This window comes from Brachycentrus maculatus, unplaced genomic scaffold (assembly GCF_059751285.1).
Source record: "Brachycentrus maculatus isolate JH-2025_06_01 unplaced genomic scaffold, ASM5975128v1 h1tg000457l, whole genome shotgun sequence".
In the NCBI taxonomy this organism is placed as follows: domain Eukaryota; kingdom Metazoa; phylum Arthropoda; class Insecta; order Trichoptera; family Brachycentridae; genus Brachycentrus; species Brachycentrus maculatus.
In genome coordinates, this window is record NW_028281204.1 from 45,166 (window position 1) to 62,785 (window position 17,620).

The 17,620-nt window shown below is 35.6% G+C and overlaps 2 protein-coding genes across 2 annotated transcripts; one reads left to right on the forward strand and one right to left on the reverse strand.

Annotated features, from left to right (window-relative positions):
- Positions 1–116: 116 nt before the first annotated feature.
- Positions 117–14,114, reverse strand: LOC148302395 (eukaryotic translation elongation factor 1 epsilon-1-like). Its single transcript, XM_088271688.1, has 4 exons — positions 13,671–14,114; positions 13,384–13,578; positions 11,622–11,717; positions 117–2,394 (listed from the first exon to the last, which is right to left on the reverse strand). The coding sequence occupies exons 1-4, from the start codon at positions 13,746–13,748 to the stop codon at positions 2,260–2,262; spliced, it is 504 nt and encodes a 167-aa protein (XP_088127814.1). The 5' UTR covers positions 13,749–14,114; the 3' UTR covers positions 117–2,259.
- Positions 14,115–14,303: 189 nt separating this feature from the next.
- RpL12 (ribosomal protein L12) lies at positions 14,304–17,367 on the forward strand. Its single transcript, XM_088271689.1, has 4 exons — positions 14,304–14,458; positions 14,544–14,617; positions 15,200–15,380; positions 17,137–17,367. Exons 1-4 carry the CDS (start codon positions 14,422–14,424, stop codon positions 17,337–17,339), a joined length of 495 nt encoding a protein of 164 aa, XP_088127815.1. The 5' UTR covers positions 14,304–14,421; the 3' UTR covers positions 17,340–17,367.
- Positions 17,368–17,620: the final 253 nt, after the last annotated feature.

Here is a 17,620-nt window from a genome sequence, read left to right on the forward strand (position 1 = left end):
AAACACAGTACGCATATCGCTCACTCCTTTCAAGAACGTCATAAATCAAAAAACTTGATTTTTCAGGAGAACGTTTTTAAAGTTTAAAAATATAATACAATGTATTAAAAATAAATATCAAGCCACTTATTGAACTTTTAACAGTGCAACAGATCTTTTAAGGTAAAACCTGAACGTTTTTTCTCCATTTGAAAAATATTTAGTTTATTTAAAAAAAATAACTTAATAATACATTTTCTTAAAAATGCAAAAACAACACTTTCTGCCCTGTAGCGGGTAAATATTAAGTTAAAAATATGCCTCTTTTGCTGGAATATAGTAGATTTTCTGGGCATTCCGAAAACATGCACAACTGAAAAGTGTCGATTTTTGATTTATGACGTTCTTGAAAGGAGTGAGCGATATGTCATGTCAGAATTCAGATATAAGGATCGGGTTAAACTATTTTTCCTATGATTACTTTCTTTAAACAAAGTATTTTAAATTGAAAATCAAAATATCTGCAATAATTATTATTTTTTAATTAACCACTTTAAACTTTTTTTTTCACAAAAATATAACTAGAAATATCAGGTTATTTTATTTACTATTTAAATAATAAACATAATATTATTTTTTGACATCTCATCAAAGATGAAGAAGAATATGGAAGTCTGGGCATTTACGGGGCTGACGACTGTCATCGGCTGGTTTAAGTGATCACTTTACACACGTGTAACATTCACCAATTCTACCCATTATTGACAACCACACTACTTAAATTCTTGGAAGTTCTATTTATATGAACCAATTTAAAAACCTTGTTCTTGAATCACTAGAACTTCACTTAAATGCAACTTAACTTCACTTAAAACTTAAATGCCCAGACTTCCATATTCTTCTTCATCTTTGATGAGATGTCAAAAAATAATATGAAAATAACTCCTGTGATTGGAGATAATCCAGATTTTGTGAACAAGTATTTGGACACACTCAAAATGTTGTAAATAAATTATCTGGTCAAATTATAAGCTTAAATAATAAAAATGAAAATGGTATTTTCTGGCGTTTCTCATGTGTGTGATTATAATCCAGGATTCGGACCTCACATACTAATAAAAGAGTTTCTGCTTAGTAAAAAGCTTCTTTACATCTCACCAATAGATGTCTCTAGTGAAGTTCTAGTGATTCAAGAACAAGGTTTCTAAATTGGTTCATATATATAGAACTTCCAAGAATTTAAGTTGTGTGGTTGTCAATAATGGGTAGAATTGGTGAATGTTACACGTGTGTAAAGTGATCACTTAAACCAGCCGATGACGGTCGTCAGCCCCGTAAATGCCCAGACTTCCATATTCTTCTTCATCTTTGATGAGATGTCAAAAAATAATATGAAAATAACTCCTGTAATTGGAGATAATCCAGATTTTGTGAACAAGTATTTGGACACACTCAAAATGTTGTAAATAAACATAATTTCAAAGTTGCACAGTATAAAAAAGGGAAAAAATATAATAACCTAATATAAAAAAAACAAGTAAAATAATAAAATAAAAAAATTTATAATTGGTAATTTATCGAAGAATTTCCATCAGGCATCAAATGGCAACTGGAGAGCTTGGTTCAGTTGTTTTTCTTATGTAATGCAAACAAGTCGAAACATGTGAGCAGTGCTCGGGTGGCGCGATACAAACATGATCGTCCGCGAACACTGCTCGTTCAAAAGCATTAAGCGATTAAATAATAATATTGAATATTTCATAAGCAAAAGTATCTGATTTGAAAATAAAATTACGCAAGACTTTGTATGACATAGCCAAATCATAATACAAGGATTTAAAAAAATGTTTGGAAAAATTTATGGATTCCTTAATATCTACATAGGTGTATACATAAGTCTTTTCCGGTTTCACTAAGAGTTGGCGGCACCGAACATTAATGTTCCCAATTCATAAAACGCCTAAGCATTGACACTGCGTCACTTTGTTTGTCTGACATTAATCTTTAAACGCACAAGTTCTCCAAAAAATAGCGTCGTGTGTTGTATCGTTCAGTGATCGTGTAGACGTTTGTGCCTGAAAAATAATATTTGTGGAAAGTCATCATTTGCTTGTGGAAACATATGCTGAACCCATATGTTTAACTTTACCATGAAGACCGGCTAAAACTTATGCAAACACCTGGTAATAATGCATAACAGATCCAGAAATAACGATGAAAAGATTTTTTGAAATGTATTTTAGTAGACACTTTTAGTTCTTCAGCGACCACCAGATAAGTCTATCTGCTGGAGAGATACACGCTGGAGAAATTAATGAGCGGGTTGTCTTGCCGAACCCTCCCATCCTGTTGTATGTGATCAAACCATCGGCACAAGTCCAAGTAAGCTTCTCTTTCACTCAAACTAAGTACATTCTGAAATAAATAAAAATATTACAATCAACATATGTTACATTCCAATATTGCACAAAAAATCCTTCCAATGCAAATCTGTTCTGTTTACTGTATTCTGTTCAAATCTTAATTAAAGTTGCGACAAAACGTGACCTATTCTGCGTAAACCAATATGAAATCATTAAATCGCACCAAAACGTAACAATTTTACAAGCTAGAATTCCTAATTACTTAACCTAATTACCTAATCATTTATAATGGAAATGTAACGTTTTGGTGAGGACGTCTACATATGTATATTAAAATTAAAACAGAATATGGAAAACATTGTTTATTTTATTGTTAACATTATATAAAGTCGAATTCGGTTATTAAGAGGAAGATAGGACTGACTGAATTTGCTTGTTATAACCATTACTCATTATATCCGAGAAAATGTATTTTTTTTACAAACATACCCATCACATGAAGACATGAAGTATCTGGAACGGTCACATAACACAATACTTCGCAATTAAAAAAAACATAATTCACCCGTAACATACATGTCATATTTTTCTATCAATCCACTTTTCCAATAAAATTTGGAAAATTCTGCGCTTCTTTAGGTACCATTGTTACAAAGCTTCATCAACATTCGTAGCATCACCGTTCCTAACTTTATGCAGGTCCGTGATGTTTTTTTCAAATGTAAATAAAAATAGATTCTTATTTAGCAATTTTCGCCGCACGTTCTATTTCGCAAATAATTTCCACCCTTTCACAAATTGAGAGACACTTTCTCTTATTATTAGACATGTTAATAATTCGAGAGTTTGTTTTTTAGAATTGATCAGACATTCCCCAACTCCTTATGTTTTTATACATTGTACATAGTAAGCAAAGAACATAAAAAATATGAAAACTATTGTAAAAATCCTCGAGATAAGCGTGGCGTTCATAAAAAAAAATAGTTTATTGTAATCAAGCCCTGAGCCACCGGCGCTGGTAAGATACCTACTTCACAAAGCTTGGATGTTTTACATGCAATTTCAACCATGTGATACTTTTTCCATTACTGGTGGCAAAAACACCAATTAGGTAATTAGTATCTTAACTATTGTCATAAACGTAATCGGATCCGAGCAGCAACAGTCTAGGTAACTGCTCAGTCGGATTTTATTGCTTATGGAATGGTATTTTTAAAATGTCAAAACATTTTAAGATTCTTTTTGACAATATTATATCCGAGAAGTAATTTGTTATAACCGCGAATAAATGTATGGAGAAAATCACAAACTAAAATGTCAATAAATGTTTCCTCGGTATATCTGAGATCTAGCTATATCTGCGCTCGTAATAACCGAGTTTAACTGTATATTATTACATCTTCAGGTTGCTGGTATTAGTATATGTACGCAACACCGAGTCCCCTTGGCATTATCATTCACTGCGCGTCCTTTTCCTTACATTACCTATATAGAGCCTACATGGTATGACTGTCCCAATAATACTGGTCAAATTGCTTTACAAACTAAGTAATCTAAAGTACACTATATTAACAATAGGTATAGAAAAAACAATAAACACCGAGTCCCCTTGGCATTATCATTCACTGCGCGTCCTTTTCCTTACATTACCTGTATAGAGCCTACATGGTATGACTGTCCCAATAATACTGGTCAAATTGCTTTACAAACTAAGTAATCTAAAGTAAACTATATTAACACTAGGTATAGAAAAAACAATAAACACCGAGTCCCCTTGGCATTATCATTCACTGCGCGTCCTTTTCCTTACATTACCTGTATAGAGCCTACATGGTATGACTGTCCCAATAATACTGGTCAAATTGCTTTACAAACTAAGTAATCTAAAGTACACTATATTAACACTAGGTATAGAAAAAACAATAAACACCGAGTCCCCTTGGCATTATCATTCACTGCGCGTCCTTTTCCTTACATTACCTGTATAGAGCCTACATGGTATGACTGTCCCAATAATACTGGTCAAATTGCTTTACAAACTAAGTAATCTAAAGTACACTATATTAACACTAGGTATAGAAAAAACAATAAACACCGAGTCCCCTTGGCATTATCATTCACTGCGCGTCCTTTTCCTTACATTACCTGTATAGAGCCTACATGGTATGACTGTCCCAATAATACTGGTCAAATTGCTTTACAAACTAAGTAATCTAAAGTACACTATATTAACACTAGGTATAGAAAAAACAATAAACACCGAGTCCCCTTGGCATTATCATTCACTGCGCGTCCTTTTCCTTACATTACCTGTATAGAGCCTACATGGTATGACTGTCCCAATAATACTGGTCAAATTGCTTTACAAACTAAGTAATCTAAAGTACACTATATTAACACTAGGTATAGAAAAAACAATAAACACCGAGTCCCCTTGGCATTATCATTCACTGCGCGTCCTTTTCCTTACATTACCTGTATAGAGCCTACATGGTATGACTGTCCCAATAATACTGGTCAAATTGCTTTACAAACTAAGTAATCTAAAGTAAACTATATTAACACTAAGTATAGAAAAAACAATAAACACCGAGTCCCCTTGGCATTATCATTCACTGCGCGTCCTTTTCCTTACATTACCTGTATAGAGCCTACATGGTATGACTGTCCCAATAATACTGGTCAAATTGCTTTACAAACTAAGTAATCTAAAGTACACTATATTAACACTAGGTATAGAAAAAACAATAAACACCGAGTCCCCTTGGCATTATCATTCACTGCGCGTCCTTTGCCTTACATTACCTGTATAGAGCCTACATGGTATGACTGTCCCAATAATACTGGTCAAATTGCTTTACAAACTAAGTAATCTAAAGTACACTATATTAACACTAGGTATAGAAAAAACAATAAACACCGAGTCCCCTTGGCATTATCATTCACTGCGCGTCCTTTGCCTTACATTACCTGTATAGAGCCTACATGGTATGACTGTCCCAATAATACTGGTCAAATTGCTTTACAAACTAAGTAATCTAAAGTACACTATATTAACACTAGGTATAGAAAAAACAATAAACACCGAGTCCCCTTGGCATTATCATTCACTGCGCGTCCTTTTCCTTACATTACCTGTATAGAGCCTACATGGTATGACTGTCCCAATAATACTGGTCAAATTGCTTTACAAACTAAGTAATCTAAAGTACACTATATTAACACTAGGTATAGAAAAAACAATAAACACCGAGTCCCCTTGGCATTATCATTCACTGCGCGTCCTTTTCCTTACATTACCTGTATAGAGCCTACATGGTATGACTGTCCCAATAATACTGGTCAAATTGCTTTACAAACTAAGTAATCTAAAGTACACTATATTAACACTAGGTATAGAAAAAACAATAAACACCGAGTCCCCTTGGCATTATCATTCACTGCGCGTCCTTTTCCTTACATTACCTGTATAGAGCCTACATGGTATGACTGTCCCAATAATACTGGTCAAATTGCTTTACAAACTAAGTAATCTAAAGTACACTATATTAACACTAGGTATAGAAAAAACAATAAACACCGAGTCCCCTTGGCATTATCATTCACTGCGCGTCCTTTTCCTTACATTACCTGTATAGAGCCTACATGGTATGACTTACAAACAATAATTTTAAACTAATGAATATAAGATTACCTTTGTTCTCGAGTTTCGAATCCATTTGTTGCAGAATAACAGTAGGAAGTAAAAATTTTACTCTTATAACAATTTATCGGCCCGGCTCTAAGGCACCGACTACTAAATTTTTTTCAGAAATAAAATCCCTGTTAGAATGGGCGGTTACTCGCACAGAATTATTAATTATAACTGGAGATATAAATATTCGTTTCGACCGTGAAACAGATTCAGCGACCAAACGCTTTAATGTACTTCTGAGTGATTTTGATTGTCTTCAAGAAGTAAATACCTCAACTCATAACGCAGGGGGTATATTGGATGTTATAATACGACGCAAATGTGATGAACATATTGCAGTCAATGTAACAGACATCGGACTGTCAGATCACAAACTAGTACATGGCGAAATCAATATCGGCAAACCCACCCCTATCTACAGATCCTTCACATCACGGTCGTGGAGGAAACTAGATATTAATAAATTTAAGACCGATATCTCGAACTCCTTAATTGGTCTGGATACTGATCGTAGTTCCAAGAATGTCGACCAGCTGGCTGATTTGTACAATGGTGTACTTTTCAGCTTGATAGACAAACATGCGCCTTTAACCACGAAAACCGTTCGTAAAAGGAAATCAGATGCATGGTTTGACGAGGAATGTCGACATGGAAAACAAAAACTACGGCGTTTTGAGCGTAAATATAGAAAGACGCTATTAGTTTCAGATCGCTTAAAGTGGCTCGAAGCACAAACCACTAATAGATTTTTGATTCAATCAAAACAATCTGCATATTGGTGTTCAAGAATTAGAGAACATAGGTCGTCTCCGAAACTCCTGTGGCAAAGTCTGCAATCTGTCCGCGGAGATTGTGAACTTAAAATCAACACACAAGCCACTGCTTCCGAATTCGCTATTTTTTTCAAAAATAAAATCGAAAATATTCGGAAAGCAACATCATTGGTTAAAAATCCAACAATTTCCTGTAATGCCTTGCAGTATCTGAAAATTTTCGAGTCCACAAATATAAGTGAGGTAACAAAACTTATTAATGCTTTGCCCAATAAACAGTGTTTACTGGACCCACTACCGACATGGCTTTTGAAAGAATGTGTTAACGAGATTGCTCCATTTATAAGAGATCTTATAAACATGTCTCTGGAGAAAAGCATTGTTCCAAAGGCCATGAAAAAGGCAAACGTTACACCACTAATAAAAAATTCTCAGATGGACTCCGAGGACCTTTCAAGCTACCGCCCAATTTCCAACCTTCCTGTCATATCAAAAATAATAGAGAAAATTGTTGCCCATAGACTGACAACGTATGTTGAAAATAGCAAGTTGTTTTCAGAGAGGCAATCGGCATACAGGCGATACCACTCTACAGAGACAGGCGTAGTGAGAGTACTGTCTGATATAATAACTGCTGTGGATGCTGGTGACCTTGTTTTGGTTTCCTTTTTGGATATGAGTGCTGCTTTCGACACGGTTGATCACAATATTCTGCTGGAACGCTTGAGGAAGACATACGGCATCTGTGATAAAGCACTTGCATGGTTTTGCTCATACCTTCGAGAACGTGAATATTCAGTCATTTTTCAAAAAGTTAAATCCCCTTATCATTCCGTCTCTACTGGTGTACCCCAGGGATCAGTCCTAGGTCCTCTTCTATACCTTCTATATACGAAAGACATAGAAAATATTATAAAGTCACACGGATTGTGGTCTCACTGCTATGCGGATGACACTCAAATTTATTTTTATTGTAGGCCGGAGGAAAAATATAAACTTGTTGACTCTATTAATAAGTGCATTGAGAGAATAGGAGAATGGATGGCTGAAAACAGACTGACGTTAAACCCGTCCAAAACGGAACATCTCTGGATAGCCACACCTAAACGACAGAATTTGATTGATAACACGACACCACTCAATCCAAAGAGTACCACTACACCGGCCGTCAAACTGCTCGGCGTGTTCTTAGATTCTGATCTCTCCCTTGAGACTCAAATTAGCAAGACAACAAGTACATGTTTTTATCAGCTAAGGCAAATTAAAAGCATTCGCAAGAATCTGCCAGTTGATGCTGCCCGTCAATTAATAAATGCGTTTGTAATATCGAGAGTAGATTATTGTAACGGTATATACACGGGTCTACCAAACAATAAAATGACTCGACTGCAATCAGTGTTAAACGCAGCAGCGAGACTAATTTTTGGAATTTCTAAATTCAGTCACATCACCCCACTACTTCACAAACTCCACTGGTTACGCTTTCCAGAAAGGGTTGAGTATAAACTCTGCCTACTCATGTATAAATCAATACACAATATGGCTCCAGAGTATCTTAAGGAGCTGTGTATTCCAGATGAATTGGTTGATAGACGTCTCACGCTTCGATCGGCTACAACATCTGCAATGGGCAAAGTTATCTTACCAGCTCGCAAGCAACGCACTAAATTTGGCGAGCGTGCCTTTGCTGTTGCAGGACCGACGGCGTGGAATGCTCTTCCACCAATGGTTAGAAATAGTGAGAGTGAGATGATCTTTAGAAAAAGACTAAAAACACATTTGTTTTCTAAATCATTTCCACCATAATATTTTCCCCAATTCATTCACCGTGAAGCGCCCTTGAGGTATTTTTTTACGAAAATGGCGCTATATAAGTTATCCAATTTTATTATTATTATTATTATGACTGTCCCAATAATACTGGTCAAATTGCTTTACAAACTAAGTAATCTAAAGTACACTATATTAACACTAGGTATAGAAAAAACAATAAACACCGAGTCCCCTTGGCATTATCATTCACTGCGCGTCCTTTGCCTTACATTACCTGTATAGAGCCTACATGGTATGACTGTCCCAATAATACTGGTCAAATTGCTTTACAAACTAAGTAATCTAAAGTAAACTATATTAACACTAGGTATAGAAAAAACAATAAACACCGAGTCCCCTTGGCATTATCATTCACTGCGCGTCCTTTGCCTTACATTACCTGTATAGAGCCTACATGGTATGACTGTCCCAATAATACTGGTCAAATTGCTTTACAAACTAAGTAATCTAAAGTACACTATATTAACACTAGGTATAGAAAAAACAATAAACACCGAGTCCCCTTGGCATTATCATTCACTGCGCGTCCTTTTCCTTACATTACCTGTATAGAGCCTACATGGTATGACTGTCCCAATAATACTGGTCAAATTGCTTTACAAACTAAGTAATCTAAAGTACACTATATTAACACTAGGTATAGAAAAAACAATAAACACCGAGTCCCCTTGGCATTATCATTCACTGCGCGTCCTTTTCCTTACATTACCTGTATAGAGCCTACATGGTATGACTGTCCCAATAATACTGGTCAAATTGCTTTACAAACTAAGTAATCTAAAGTACACTATATTAACACTAGGTATAGAAAAAACAATAAACACCGAGTCCCCTTGGCATTATCATTCACTGCGCGTCTTTTTCCTTACATTACCTGTATAGAGCCTACATGGTATGACTGTCCCAATAGTACTGGTCAAATTGCTTTACAAACTAAGTAATCTAAAGTACACTATATTAACACTAGGTATAGAAAAAACAATAAACACCGAGTCCCCTTGGCATTATCATTCACTGCGCGTCCTTTTCCTTACATTACCTGTATAGAGCCTACATGGTATGACTGTCCCAATAATACTGGTCAAATTGCTTTACAAACTAAGTAATCTAAAGTACACTATATTAACACTAGGTATAGAAAAAACAATAAACACCGAGTCCCCTTGGCATTATCATTCACTGCGCGTCCTTTTCCTTACATTACCTGTATAGAGCCTACATGGTATGACTGTCCCAATAATACTGGTCAAATTGCTTTACAAACTAAGTAATCTAAAGTACACTATATTAACACTAGGTATAGAAAAAACAATAAACACCGAATCCCCTTGGCATTATCATTCACTGCGCGTCCTTTTCCTTACATTACCTGTATAGAGCCTACATGGTATGACTGTCCCAATAATACTGGTCAAATTGCTTTACAAACTAAGTAATCTAAAGTACACTATATTAACACTAGGTATAGAAAAAACAATAAACACCGAGTCCCCTTGGCATTATCATTCACTGCGCGTCCTTTGCCTTACATTACCTGTATAGAGCCTACATGGTATGACTGTCCCAATAATACTGGTCAAATTGCTTTACAAACTAAGTAATCTAAAGTACACTATATTAACACTAGGTATAGAAAAAACAATAAACACCGAGTCCCCTTGGCATTATCATTCACTGCGCGTCTTTTTCCTTACATTACCTGTATAGAGCCTACATGGTATGACTGTCCCAATAGTACTGGTCAAATTGCTTTACAAACTAAGTAATCTAAAGTACACTATATTAACACTAGGTATAGAAAAAACAATAAACACCGAGTCCCCTTGGCATTATCATTCACTGCGCGTCCTTTTCCTTACATTACCTGTATAGAGCCTACATGGTATGACTGTCCCAATAATACTGGTCAAATTGCTTTACAAACTAAGTAATCTAAAGTACACTATATTAACACTAGGTATAGAAAAAACAATAAACACCGAGTCCCCTTGGCATTATCATTCACTGCGCGTCCTTTTCCTTACATTACCTGTATAGAGCCTACATGGTATGACTGTCCCAATAATACTGGTCAAATTGCTTTACAAACTAAGTAATCTAAAGTACACTATATTAACACTAGGTATAGAAAAAACAATAAACACCGAATCCCCTTGGCATTATCATTCACTGCGCGTCCTTTTCCTTACATTACCTGTATAGAGCCTACATGGTATGACTGTCCCAATAATACTGGTCAAATTGCTTTACAAACTAAGTAATCTAAAGTACACTATATTAACACTAGGTATAGAAAAAACAATAAACACCGAGTCCCCTTGGCATTATCATTCACTGCGCGTCCTTTTCCTTACATTACCTATATAGAGCCTACATGGTATGACTGTCCCAATAATACTGGTCAAATTGCTTTACAAACTAAGTAATCTAAAGTACACTATATTAACAATAGGTATAGAAAAAACAATAAACACCGAGTCCCCTTGGCATTATCATTCACTGCGCGTCCTTTTCCTTACATTACCTGTATAGAGCCTACATGGTATGACTGTCCCAATAATACTGGTCAAATTGCTTTACAAACTAAGTAATCTAAAGTAAACTATATTAACACTAGGTATAGAAAAAACAATAAACACCGAGTCCCCTTGGCATTATCATTCACTGCGCGTCCTTTTCCTTACATTACCTGTATAGAGCCTACATGGTATGACTGTCCCAATAATACTGGTCAAATTGCTTTACAAACTAAGTAATCTAAAGTACACTATATTAACACTAGGTATAGAAAAAACAATAAACACCGAGTCCCCTTGGCATTATCATTCACTGCGCGTCTTTTTCCTTACATTACCTGTATAGAGCCTACATGGTATGACTGTCCCAATAATACTGGTCAAATTGCTTTACAAACTAAGTAATCTAAAGTACACTATATTAACACTAGGTATAGAAAAAACAATAAATAAAATAACTCACAATAATATCATAAACTGCATGGTAGATGACCACATCTGCCAAAGTTTTGCGGCATCCAATCAGGTAGGAGCAGTTCTCTAAGTACTTATTTAGTTCCTGGAAATCAACAAGGAACAAATAATAAGCAAATTGTTGATTAAACAAGTGATTAATATTTTTCCCCATTGGTTAAAGAACCATAAAGTTTTGTTATTTCATTTGCATAAAGATTAACAATTCATACATTAACTAACTAACTAACCATCACGCCGCTTCCCCGCAGGGGTAGGCAGAGAGAATAGAGCGCCACACCACTCTGTCCTTGCAAACATTCTTCGCCTCTTCCATGTTCATGCATCTCCTCATACATACCCGCCGATTGTTACGACTCCTAACCTGATCACTTTCAAGTATTTGGCATACCTGATCGTGCCATGTTTTTCTCGGTCTTCCTCTGCTTCTTTTCCCACTAACATTCGCCTCATAAATTTGTTTTACCGTTCTTTTCTCACTCATTCGTTCTACATGTCCAATCCATCTCAACACACCTTTCTTAATTTTATCGATAATGCTTATCTCAGCTTTGCATTCCTTCCTTATTTCACTATTCGCACATCTATCATACATCGTTTTATCGCACATTCTTCTGAGAGATCGCATTTCGACTGCATTCAGTCTACTTTCATCCTTCGTAATTCGTAATTCGACTGCATTCAGTCTACTTTCATCCTTCGTAATTCGTAATTCGACTGCATTCAGTCTACTTTCATCCTTCACAATTCATACATTTTTCATCAATTATAAATTATGTTAAAAATTCACAAAGTTCTAAGAATATGAATACAAAAATCGGAAATATTATGTTTTTTATTCCAAATAAGTTAATTCCGATATTTAGAATTAAATGATCGTTTATATCTTACATAATTAGTTATTATATTACTAAAATTGAAGTTATAAAAATACTTGAGAAATAAATGAGAAAAACAAAGTACAATAAAAAAAGTAGTTAACCTACAAACCAATTTTATTTCTGTGAAAAAGTTGTGTAAAGCTGCGATATTCTTGAAATAGATATGCAGTAAGTCCTCTACTTACGTGAATTTGGACCTACACAATTTTTTTGTCGTTTTGTTCATTTACATAAACTATCGTGTTGATAAGGGTGAGTATAGTGAGAGAGATAAAGAGAGAAACGGCACAAGCACTTCCCTCCCTCTCTGCCTTTACTGTCCGCAGGATGTGGTTAAGGATTAGATTTCTTCCTTCATAAGTGTATTGCGCTCGGGATTCTTTTGACATTTTTGTTACAAAAACTTTTTTTAAAAGAATTAACCCACAAAGCCTTAAAAGCTTGTCTGCGAGTAGCATACTTAGGATAGGGAAGATTAATGTGAAAAACACATCACAAACAGACCAATTGAAAATAAATCTTTCTTGAATTTATTTTGCAATTGAACCCGCGATGCCAGTTTCACAGTCGAGCGTCTACCCAACTATAACCCTTAAGATTTCAAAAAAATTGAAAAGATGGCTGACATCGCACATGCTCATAAAACGTCTCATTCTACGATTAGAACAATTAACAAATGTACACATACATAGATCACTATTACATAAATACATGTTGATAAGCATGAATATTATTGAGTTTGACAAAACCTTTGTGTAGTTCAGTAAAGTCAAATTGCACGTATTTAAGCTAGAGATTAAATGTAGATATGCGATGTGACTTTTGCTCTTATTTATGTAGAATTAGGACTGAGAGGAGGTAGATAGTTACTTTCAAGATAGATTTAGCTTGTTGGGAGTTGGTCTTCAGTTGGTGAGCGTAGAGAGAGGCAAACTCGAGCCACTGGTAGAGGGCGGCGGGGGCTGGAGCGGGCTCGCTAGCGGGCGCACCGCCCTCCGTCGCCAGCGCCAGCAGCACGCTCGCAACGCCGCGGTGCTCTTTACTGCCGCTATGCAGCTTCAACACCTGTGTTCAAGAGAACATCGATATCCTTTGACAAATTAATATACAAAAATTATAAACACAATATTATTCTAGACGTGTTCATTCACTTTTACCTGATCATCGGTATAAGTAATATCGACAGGGGACTTTCCAATATAATTTGCAACATTTTGTATAGACTTGGGATCCATTATGAATATGAATCAACGGCAATCAATGAAACTGTTCGCAAGATATTACTAAGAAAAACTTGATTTATATAAACGCGACGCCTTATCGTATACAAACATAACCTATCATCTGTCAATGTGTCAAACCAAGTGCTCAAAGACTATATAGCGGAAACCGAAGCAGAACGGGGTGCCCAAAGATTATATACTAGTGGGGTGCCTAATGTTTGATGTGAAATATGACAATGAATTTGAAAAAAGTGCTTGGATTTTTTTGATTTTCCCTTTATTTAGTTCTTTTTGGACAATATTATGTTTGAAAAGTATAACATGCAATATCAAACATGAAATAAAAATGAAAATATAATTTTCCCATTCTGCCCCAGGTACGGGGCAGAATGGGGTACACGTACAATATTAGATAACTTATAATTAGTTAGTTATGAGGTACAGAATTGTATATTCATTATTTTCACTATTTAGGTCAGCACATACGAAAAGTACCTACCAGAGTTGTGTATGAGGTATTGTCTATGGTTACCGAGAATCTTTATCTGTGGCCTTCTACCGAAATTCCTTTTCTACCGCCATCGCTGAGCGTTCGACAGCGTTTCGGATTTGTTCGTATAATCCGATTTAATCCGCCGTTTCTTATATCTTATTTTAAAAAGAAACTAATTAAAGTCCTGCAAATATGCCGCCTAAATTTGATCCATCCGAAGTTAAAGTCGGTAAGTGTTATTTGTATGACTTTTAACGTGTATATTTAATACTAGGTTTTAGGTAATTTATTAAGTAATAATATATGAATTCCAGTGTACTTGAGATGTGTTGGTGGTGAAGTCGGTGCTACTTCGTCCCTTGCTCCCAAAATCGGTCCACTCGGTTTGGTAAGTATATATTGGTAAAAATATGGTTAGCCTCAATATGTCACCGGCATGACAGAATGTCCAGAGTTACTAAAGGAATAACATCGCTATTCTGATTTAATAAATATGTATGCGTAATCAATCTGTATGTAGGAACAGTCCACTGTAATTAGTTGTCAGTGTTCAACAAAAATATATTACTTTGATTTTAGTTGATTTATTTGTATTGCTTTTTTTGTATTCAACCAAAGAGTGAGTTCAGGTGATTTTATTTTAAGATTCCGCATATCTTATGTTACTAAAATTAAAATCTGGTGTTGTCCATTTAAAAAAAAAAAAGTATATTTGTTGAATTCGGTTTTGATGGACTGAGAGAGATTGTCCGAGAAGTACAGATTGCTAGTAAAATTTCTAAGTAGACTGGAAAATATCAATTTAAATTTTCGATAAACTCCCAAACGCGGCTGATCATTTAAATAAATTTGACCAGATATTTGACGTTTGGTATATGAGCTAAAAATCATTCCTAAATGAATGAAAAAAGTTTATTAAGAATTTTAAACGTGGCTCGCTTAATATTGACCCCCTTTATATCGTTATCAGTCCCCCAAAAAAGTGGGCGATGACATTGCCAAGGCCACTGGAGATTGGAAGGGGCTGAAGATAACGGTGAAGCTCACCATCCAGAACAGGCAAGCCGCCATCTCCGTGGTGCCCTCGGCCGCCTCGCTCATCATCAAGGCGTTGAAGGAGCCGCCGCGAGACCGCAAGAAGCAGAAGAACAGTGAGTATCCTCGGGGGTGAGAGAGTGCGAGTGTCCGCCTGCGGGGGTCCCCCCCTACCAGGTGCGTCCCTCCGGGTGGCGGATGGAGGGAACCCGTGACTCAGGATCCGTTCCCTGTCACGGCTACTCCGAATAACCAATAAGGAGTCGTGGACCAAAGGTTTTATCTCCTCTCCCTAACTCCCTCCCTCTCTGCTTCCTATTTCCTATTCTGACTGGCCGAGTGAATGATCGTATTATTGTTATTTTAAGTATTAGGAGTCAATCTGTGTTTGGGAAAAAAACAATCTTATCGTCAAATATAAATGTGTCCCATGTTCATCCCAAAAAGGAATAGTAAATTAATATAATTTTTATACGATGATTTCATATTTGCACAGTGGATTCAAATAGAAGGAAGCATACAGTAAAACTAATACTAATAATTAACCATAAGACTGTAAAATACTTAGACATTACTAATATTAACTTCTGTAAACTCCAAAATTGTAAAGGTTGCTAACCTTTTAAAACAATATTACTTTCATTTTGGAAGTAGTTATCATTTTACTCGCTATAAGAATTAAATGCATCGCATCGTGGATAAAAAAATAAACATCGAAAGTTAACTTTAAGATAAACATTAAATGTTTTAAAATAGTTTTTTATTATTTTTTTTACACGAGTATTGTTTAACAAAAATGACGCTAGACGCTAAATATAAAAAAAGCATTTATTGAAGGTTTAAAAATAAAGCCAAATAAAGAGTTAAATATTATAACCAACAGTATCATTTAAAAGAAATCATAATTTTATCGTTTTTAAAAAAATATATATTATTTTTAGTCAATTTATTGAATTGTAAACCACAAAAGTAAATGTCACAATTTATTTTACCATCTCATTGTCATCAATAAGATAGTAAAATAAAATACAACATTCACTTTTGCCTTTAAGATTTAATAAAATATTTTGGAACTGGGTATTTCATGTACAGTTCTGTACCATTCTGACTCATTCCAGCATGCCCTCGGGCTATTGTGTTCGTTGCTGCATTTGAAAAAAGTTCAACACTTTTGGAACAACTGCGACTCATTTCACGCTCAAAACATTAACCAAAATCATTCAAGCAATCTGAGAGATATGTTCTCTCAAGTGGAGATATTGAAGCACTAATTGTCTAACTTTGTCGATGTTTTCTACAGTATTCGACGCTTAAGGTGTCCAGGTCGAGTTGAGTCTTCAACCACTTTACGACCCTCTTTGAGCGCTTTGTACCACTCAAATGCTCCTGTTCTTGTCAATATAATAGTCACCATAGGCTTTCTGCAACATTTTAAACGCTTCTCATTCTGAAATTTTACTCTTTTTTTTTTTAGAACAAATTCTTTGCTCAGTTTTTTTTCTATGTTACTACCTATGTTGATTGCTGACAGCCAAATAAATGACATATCTCTCTCAAACCTTGCTTTTCAATGTAGAGTGCAGTCGTGCAAACTGATTTAAAAAAAACATTTATGCGGGTCTTTTAAATTACTCGCTCGCTATTTGACAGAATGTATACCACATATTGAGTTATTGAAAATGTTTCCTTCTCTGCGAACCCACCATGATTAAATATGAATATGTATTTTGTGTCGAGGATTAATTTAGAGATTCGATATTGATGATTAATTATCTGCCCAAAAATTTTCCAAAAATATAAATATGGCATAAAAATCAAGTAGAGACTCGGTGTATAAATGTTTTGTCGAAACGCATTGCTTTGTGTCTCCAGTTAAGCATAATGGCAACCTGTCGTTCGACGAGATCATCAGCATAGCCAAGCAGATGCGCCCACGTTCCATGGCTCGGGAGCTGTCGGGAACCGTGAAGGAGGTGCTCGGAACCTGTCAGTCGGTGGGCTGCACCATCGACAACAGGAACGCCCACGACCTTATTGACGAAATCAAGGCGGGAACTCTCTCCGTTGAAGAATAACGTATATAATAAACACCTATCTATATAATACCAGAGTTTTATTCTAAAATCCCCTTTTCTTGTTTATGTTGTATTACCAGAAGTATAAAACACCCGTGTTCTCTATTTTTTGTTCCTTGCTGTGGTACCCATAAGAAGTAATAATTTCTGATAAATTCGAGTTTACAACTGGCACTGACCTGATATGCAGCTCATTGGGTACCGGGTGTTTAGGACATCTTCAAGGATGGAATGGACCCACAGTACCACTCGTGGAACACAGCTGGAACAGCTCCAAGGGA

What these genes read in the sequence shown, in the direction of transcription:
- RpL12 (XM_088271689.1), top strand. Translation starts at nt 14,422, where the DNA reads ATGCCGCCTAAATTTGATCCATCCGAAGTTAAAGTCG. An exon ending in AAATCGGTCCACTCGGTTTG is followed by an intron (nt 14,618 to 15,199) that starts GTAAGTATATAT and finishes TATCGTTATCAG; the next exon opens with TCCCCCAAAAAAGTGGGCGA. An exon ending in CCGCAAGAAGCAGAAGAACA is followed by an intron (nt 15,381 to 17,136) that starts GTGAGTATCCTC and finishes TTGTGTCTCCAG; the next exon opens with TTAAGCATAATGGCAACCTG.
- LOC148302395 (XM_088271688.1), bottom strand. Translation starts at nt 13,748, where the DNA reads ATGGATCCCAAGTCTATACAAAATGTTGCAAATTATATTGGAAAGTCC. An exon ending in TTACTTATACCGATGATCAG is followed by an intron (nt 13,579 to 13,670) that starts GTAAAAGTGAAT and finishes TCTTGAACACAG; the next exon opens with GTGTTGAAGCTGCATAGCGG. An exon ending in ATGCAGTTTATGATATTATT is followed by an intron (nt 2,395 to 11,621) that starts GTGAGTTATTTT and finishes TATTTATTTCAG; the next exon opens with AATGTACTTAGTTTGAGTGA.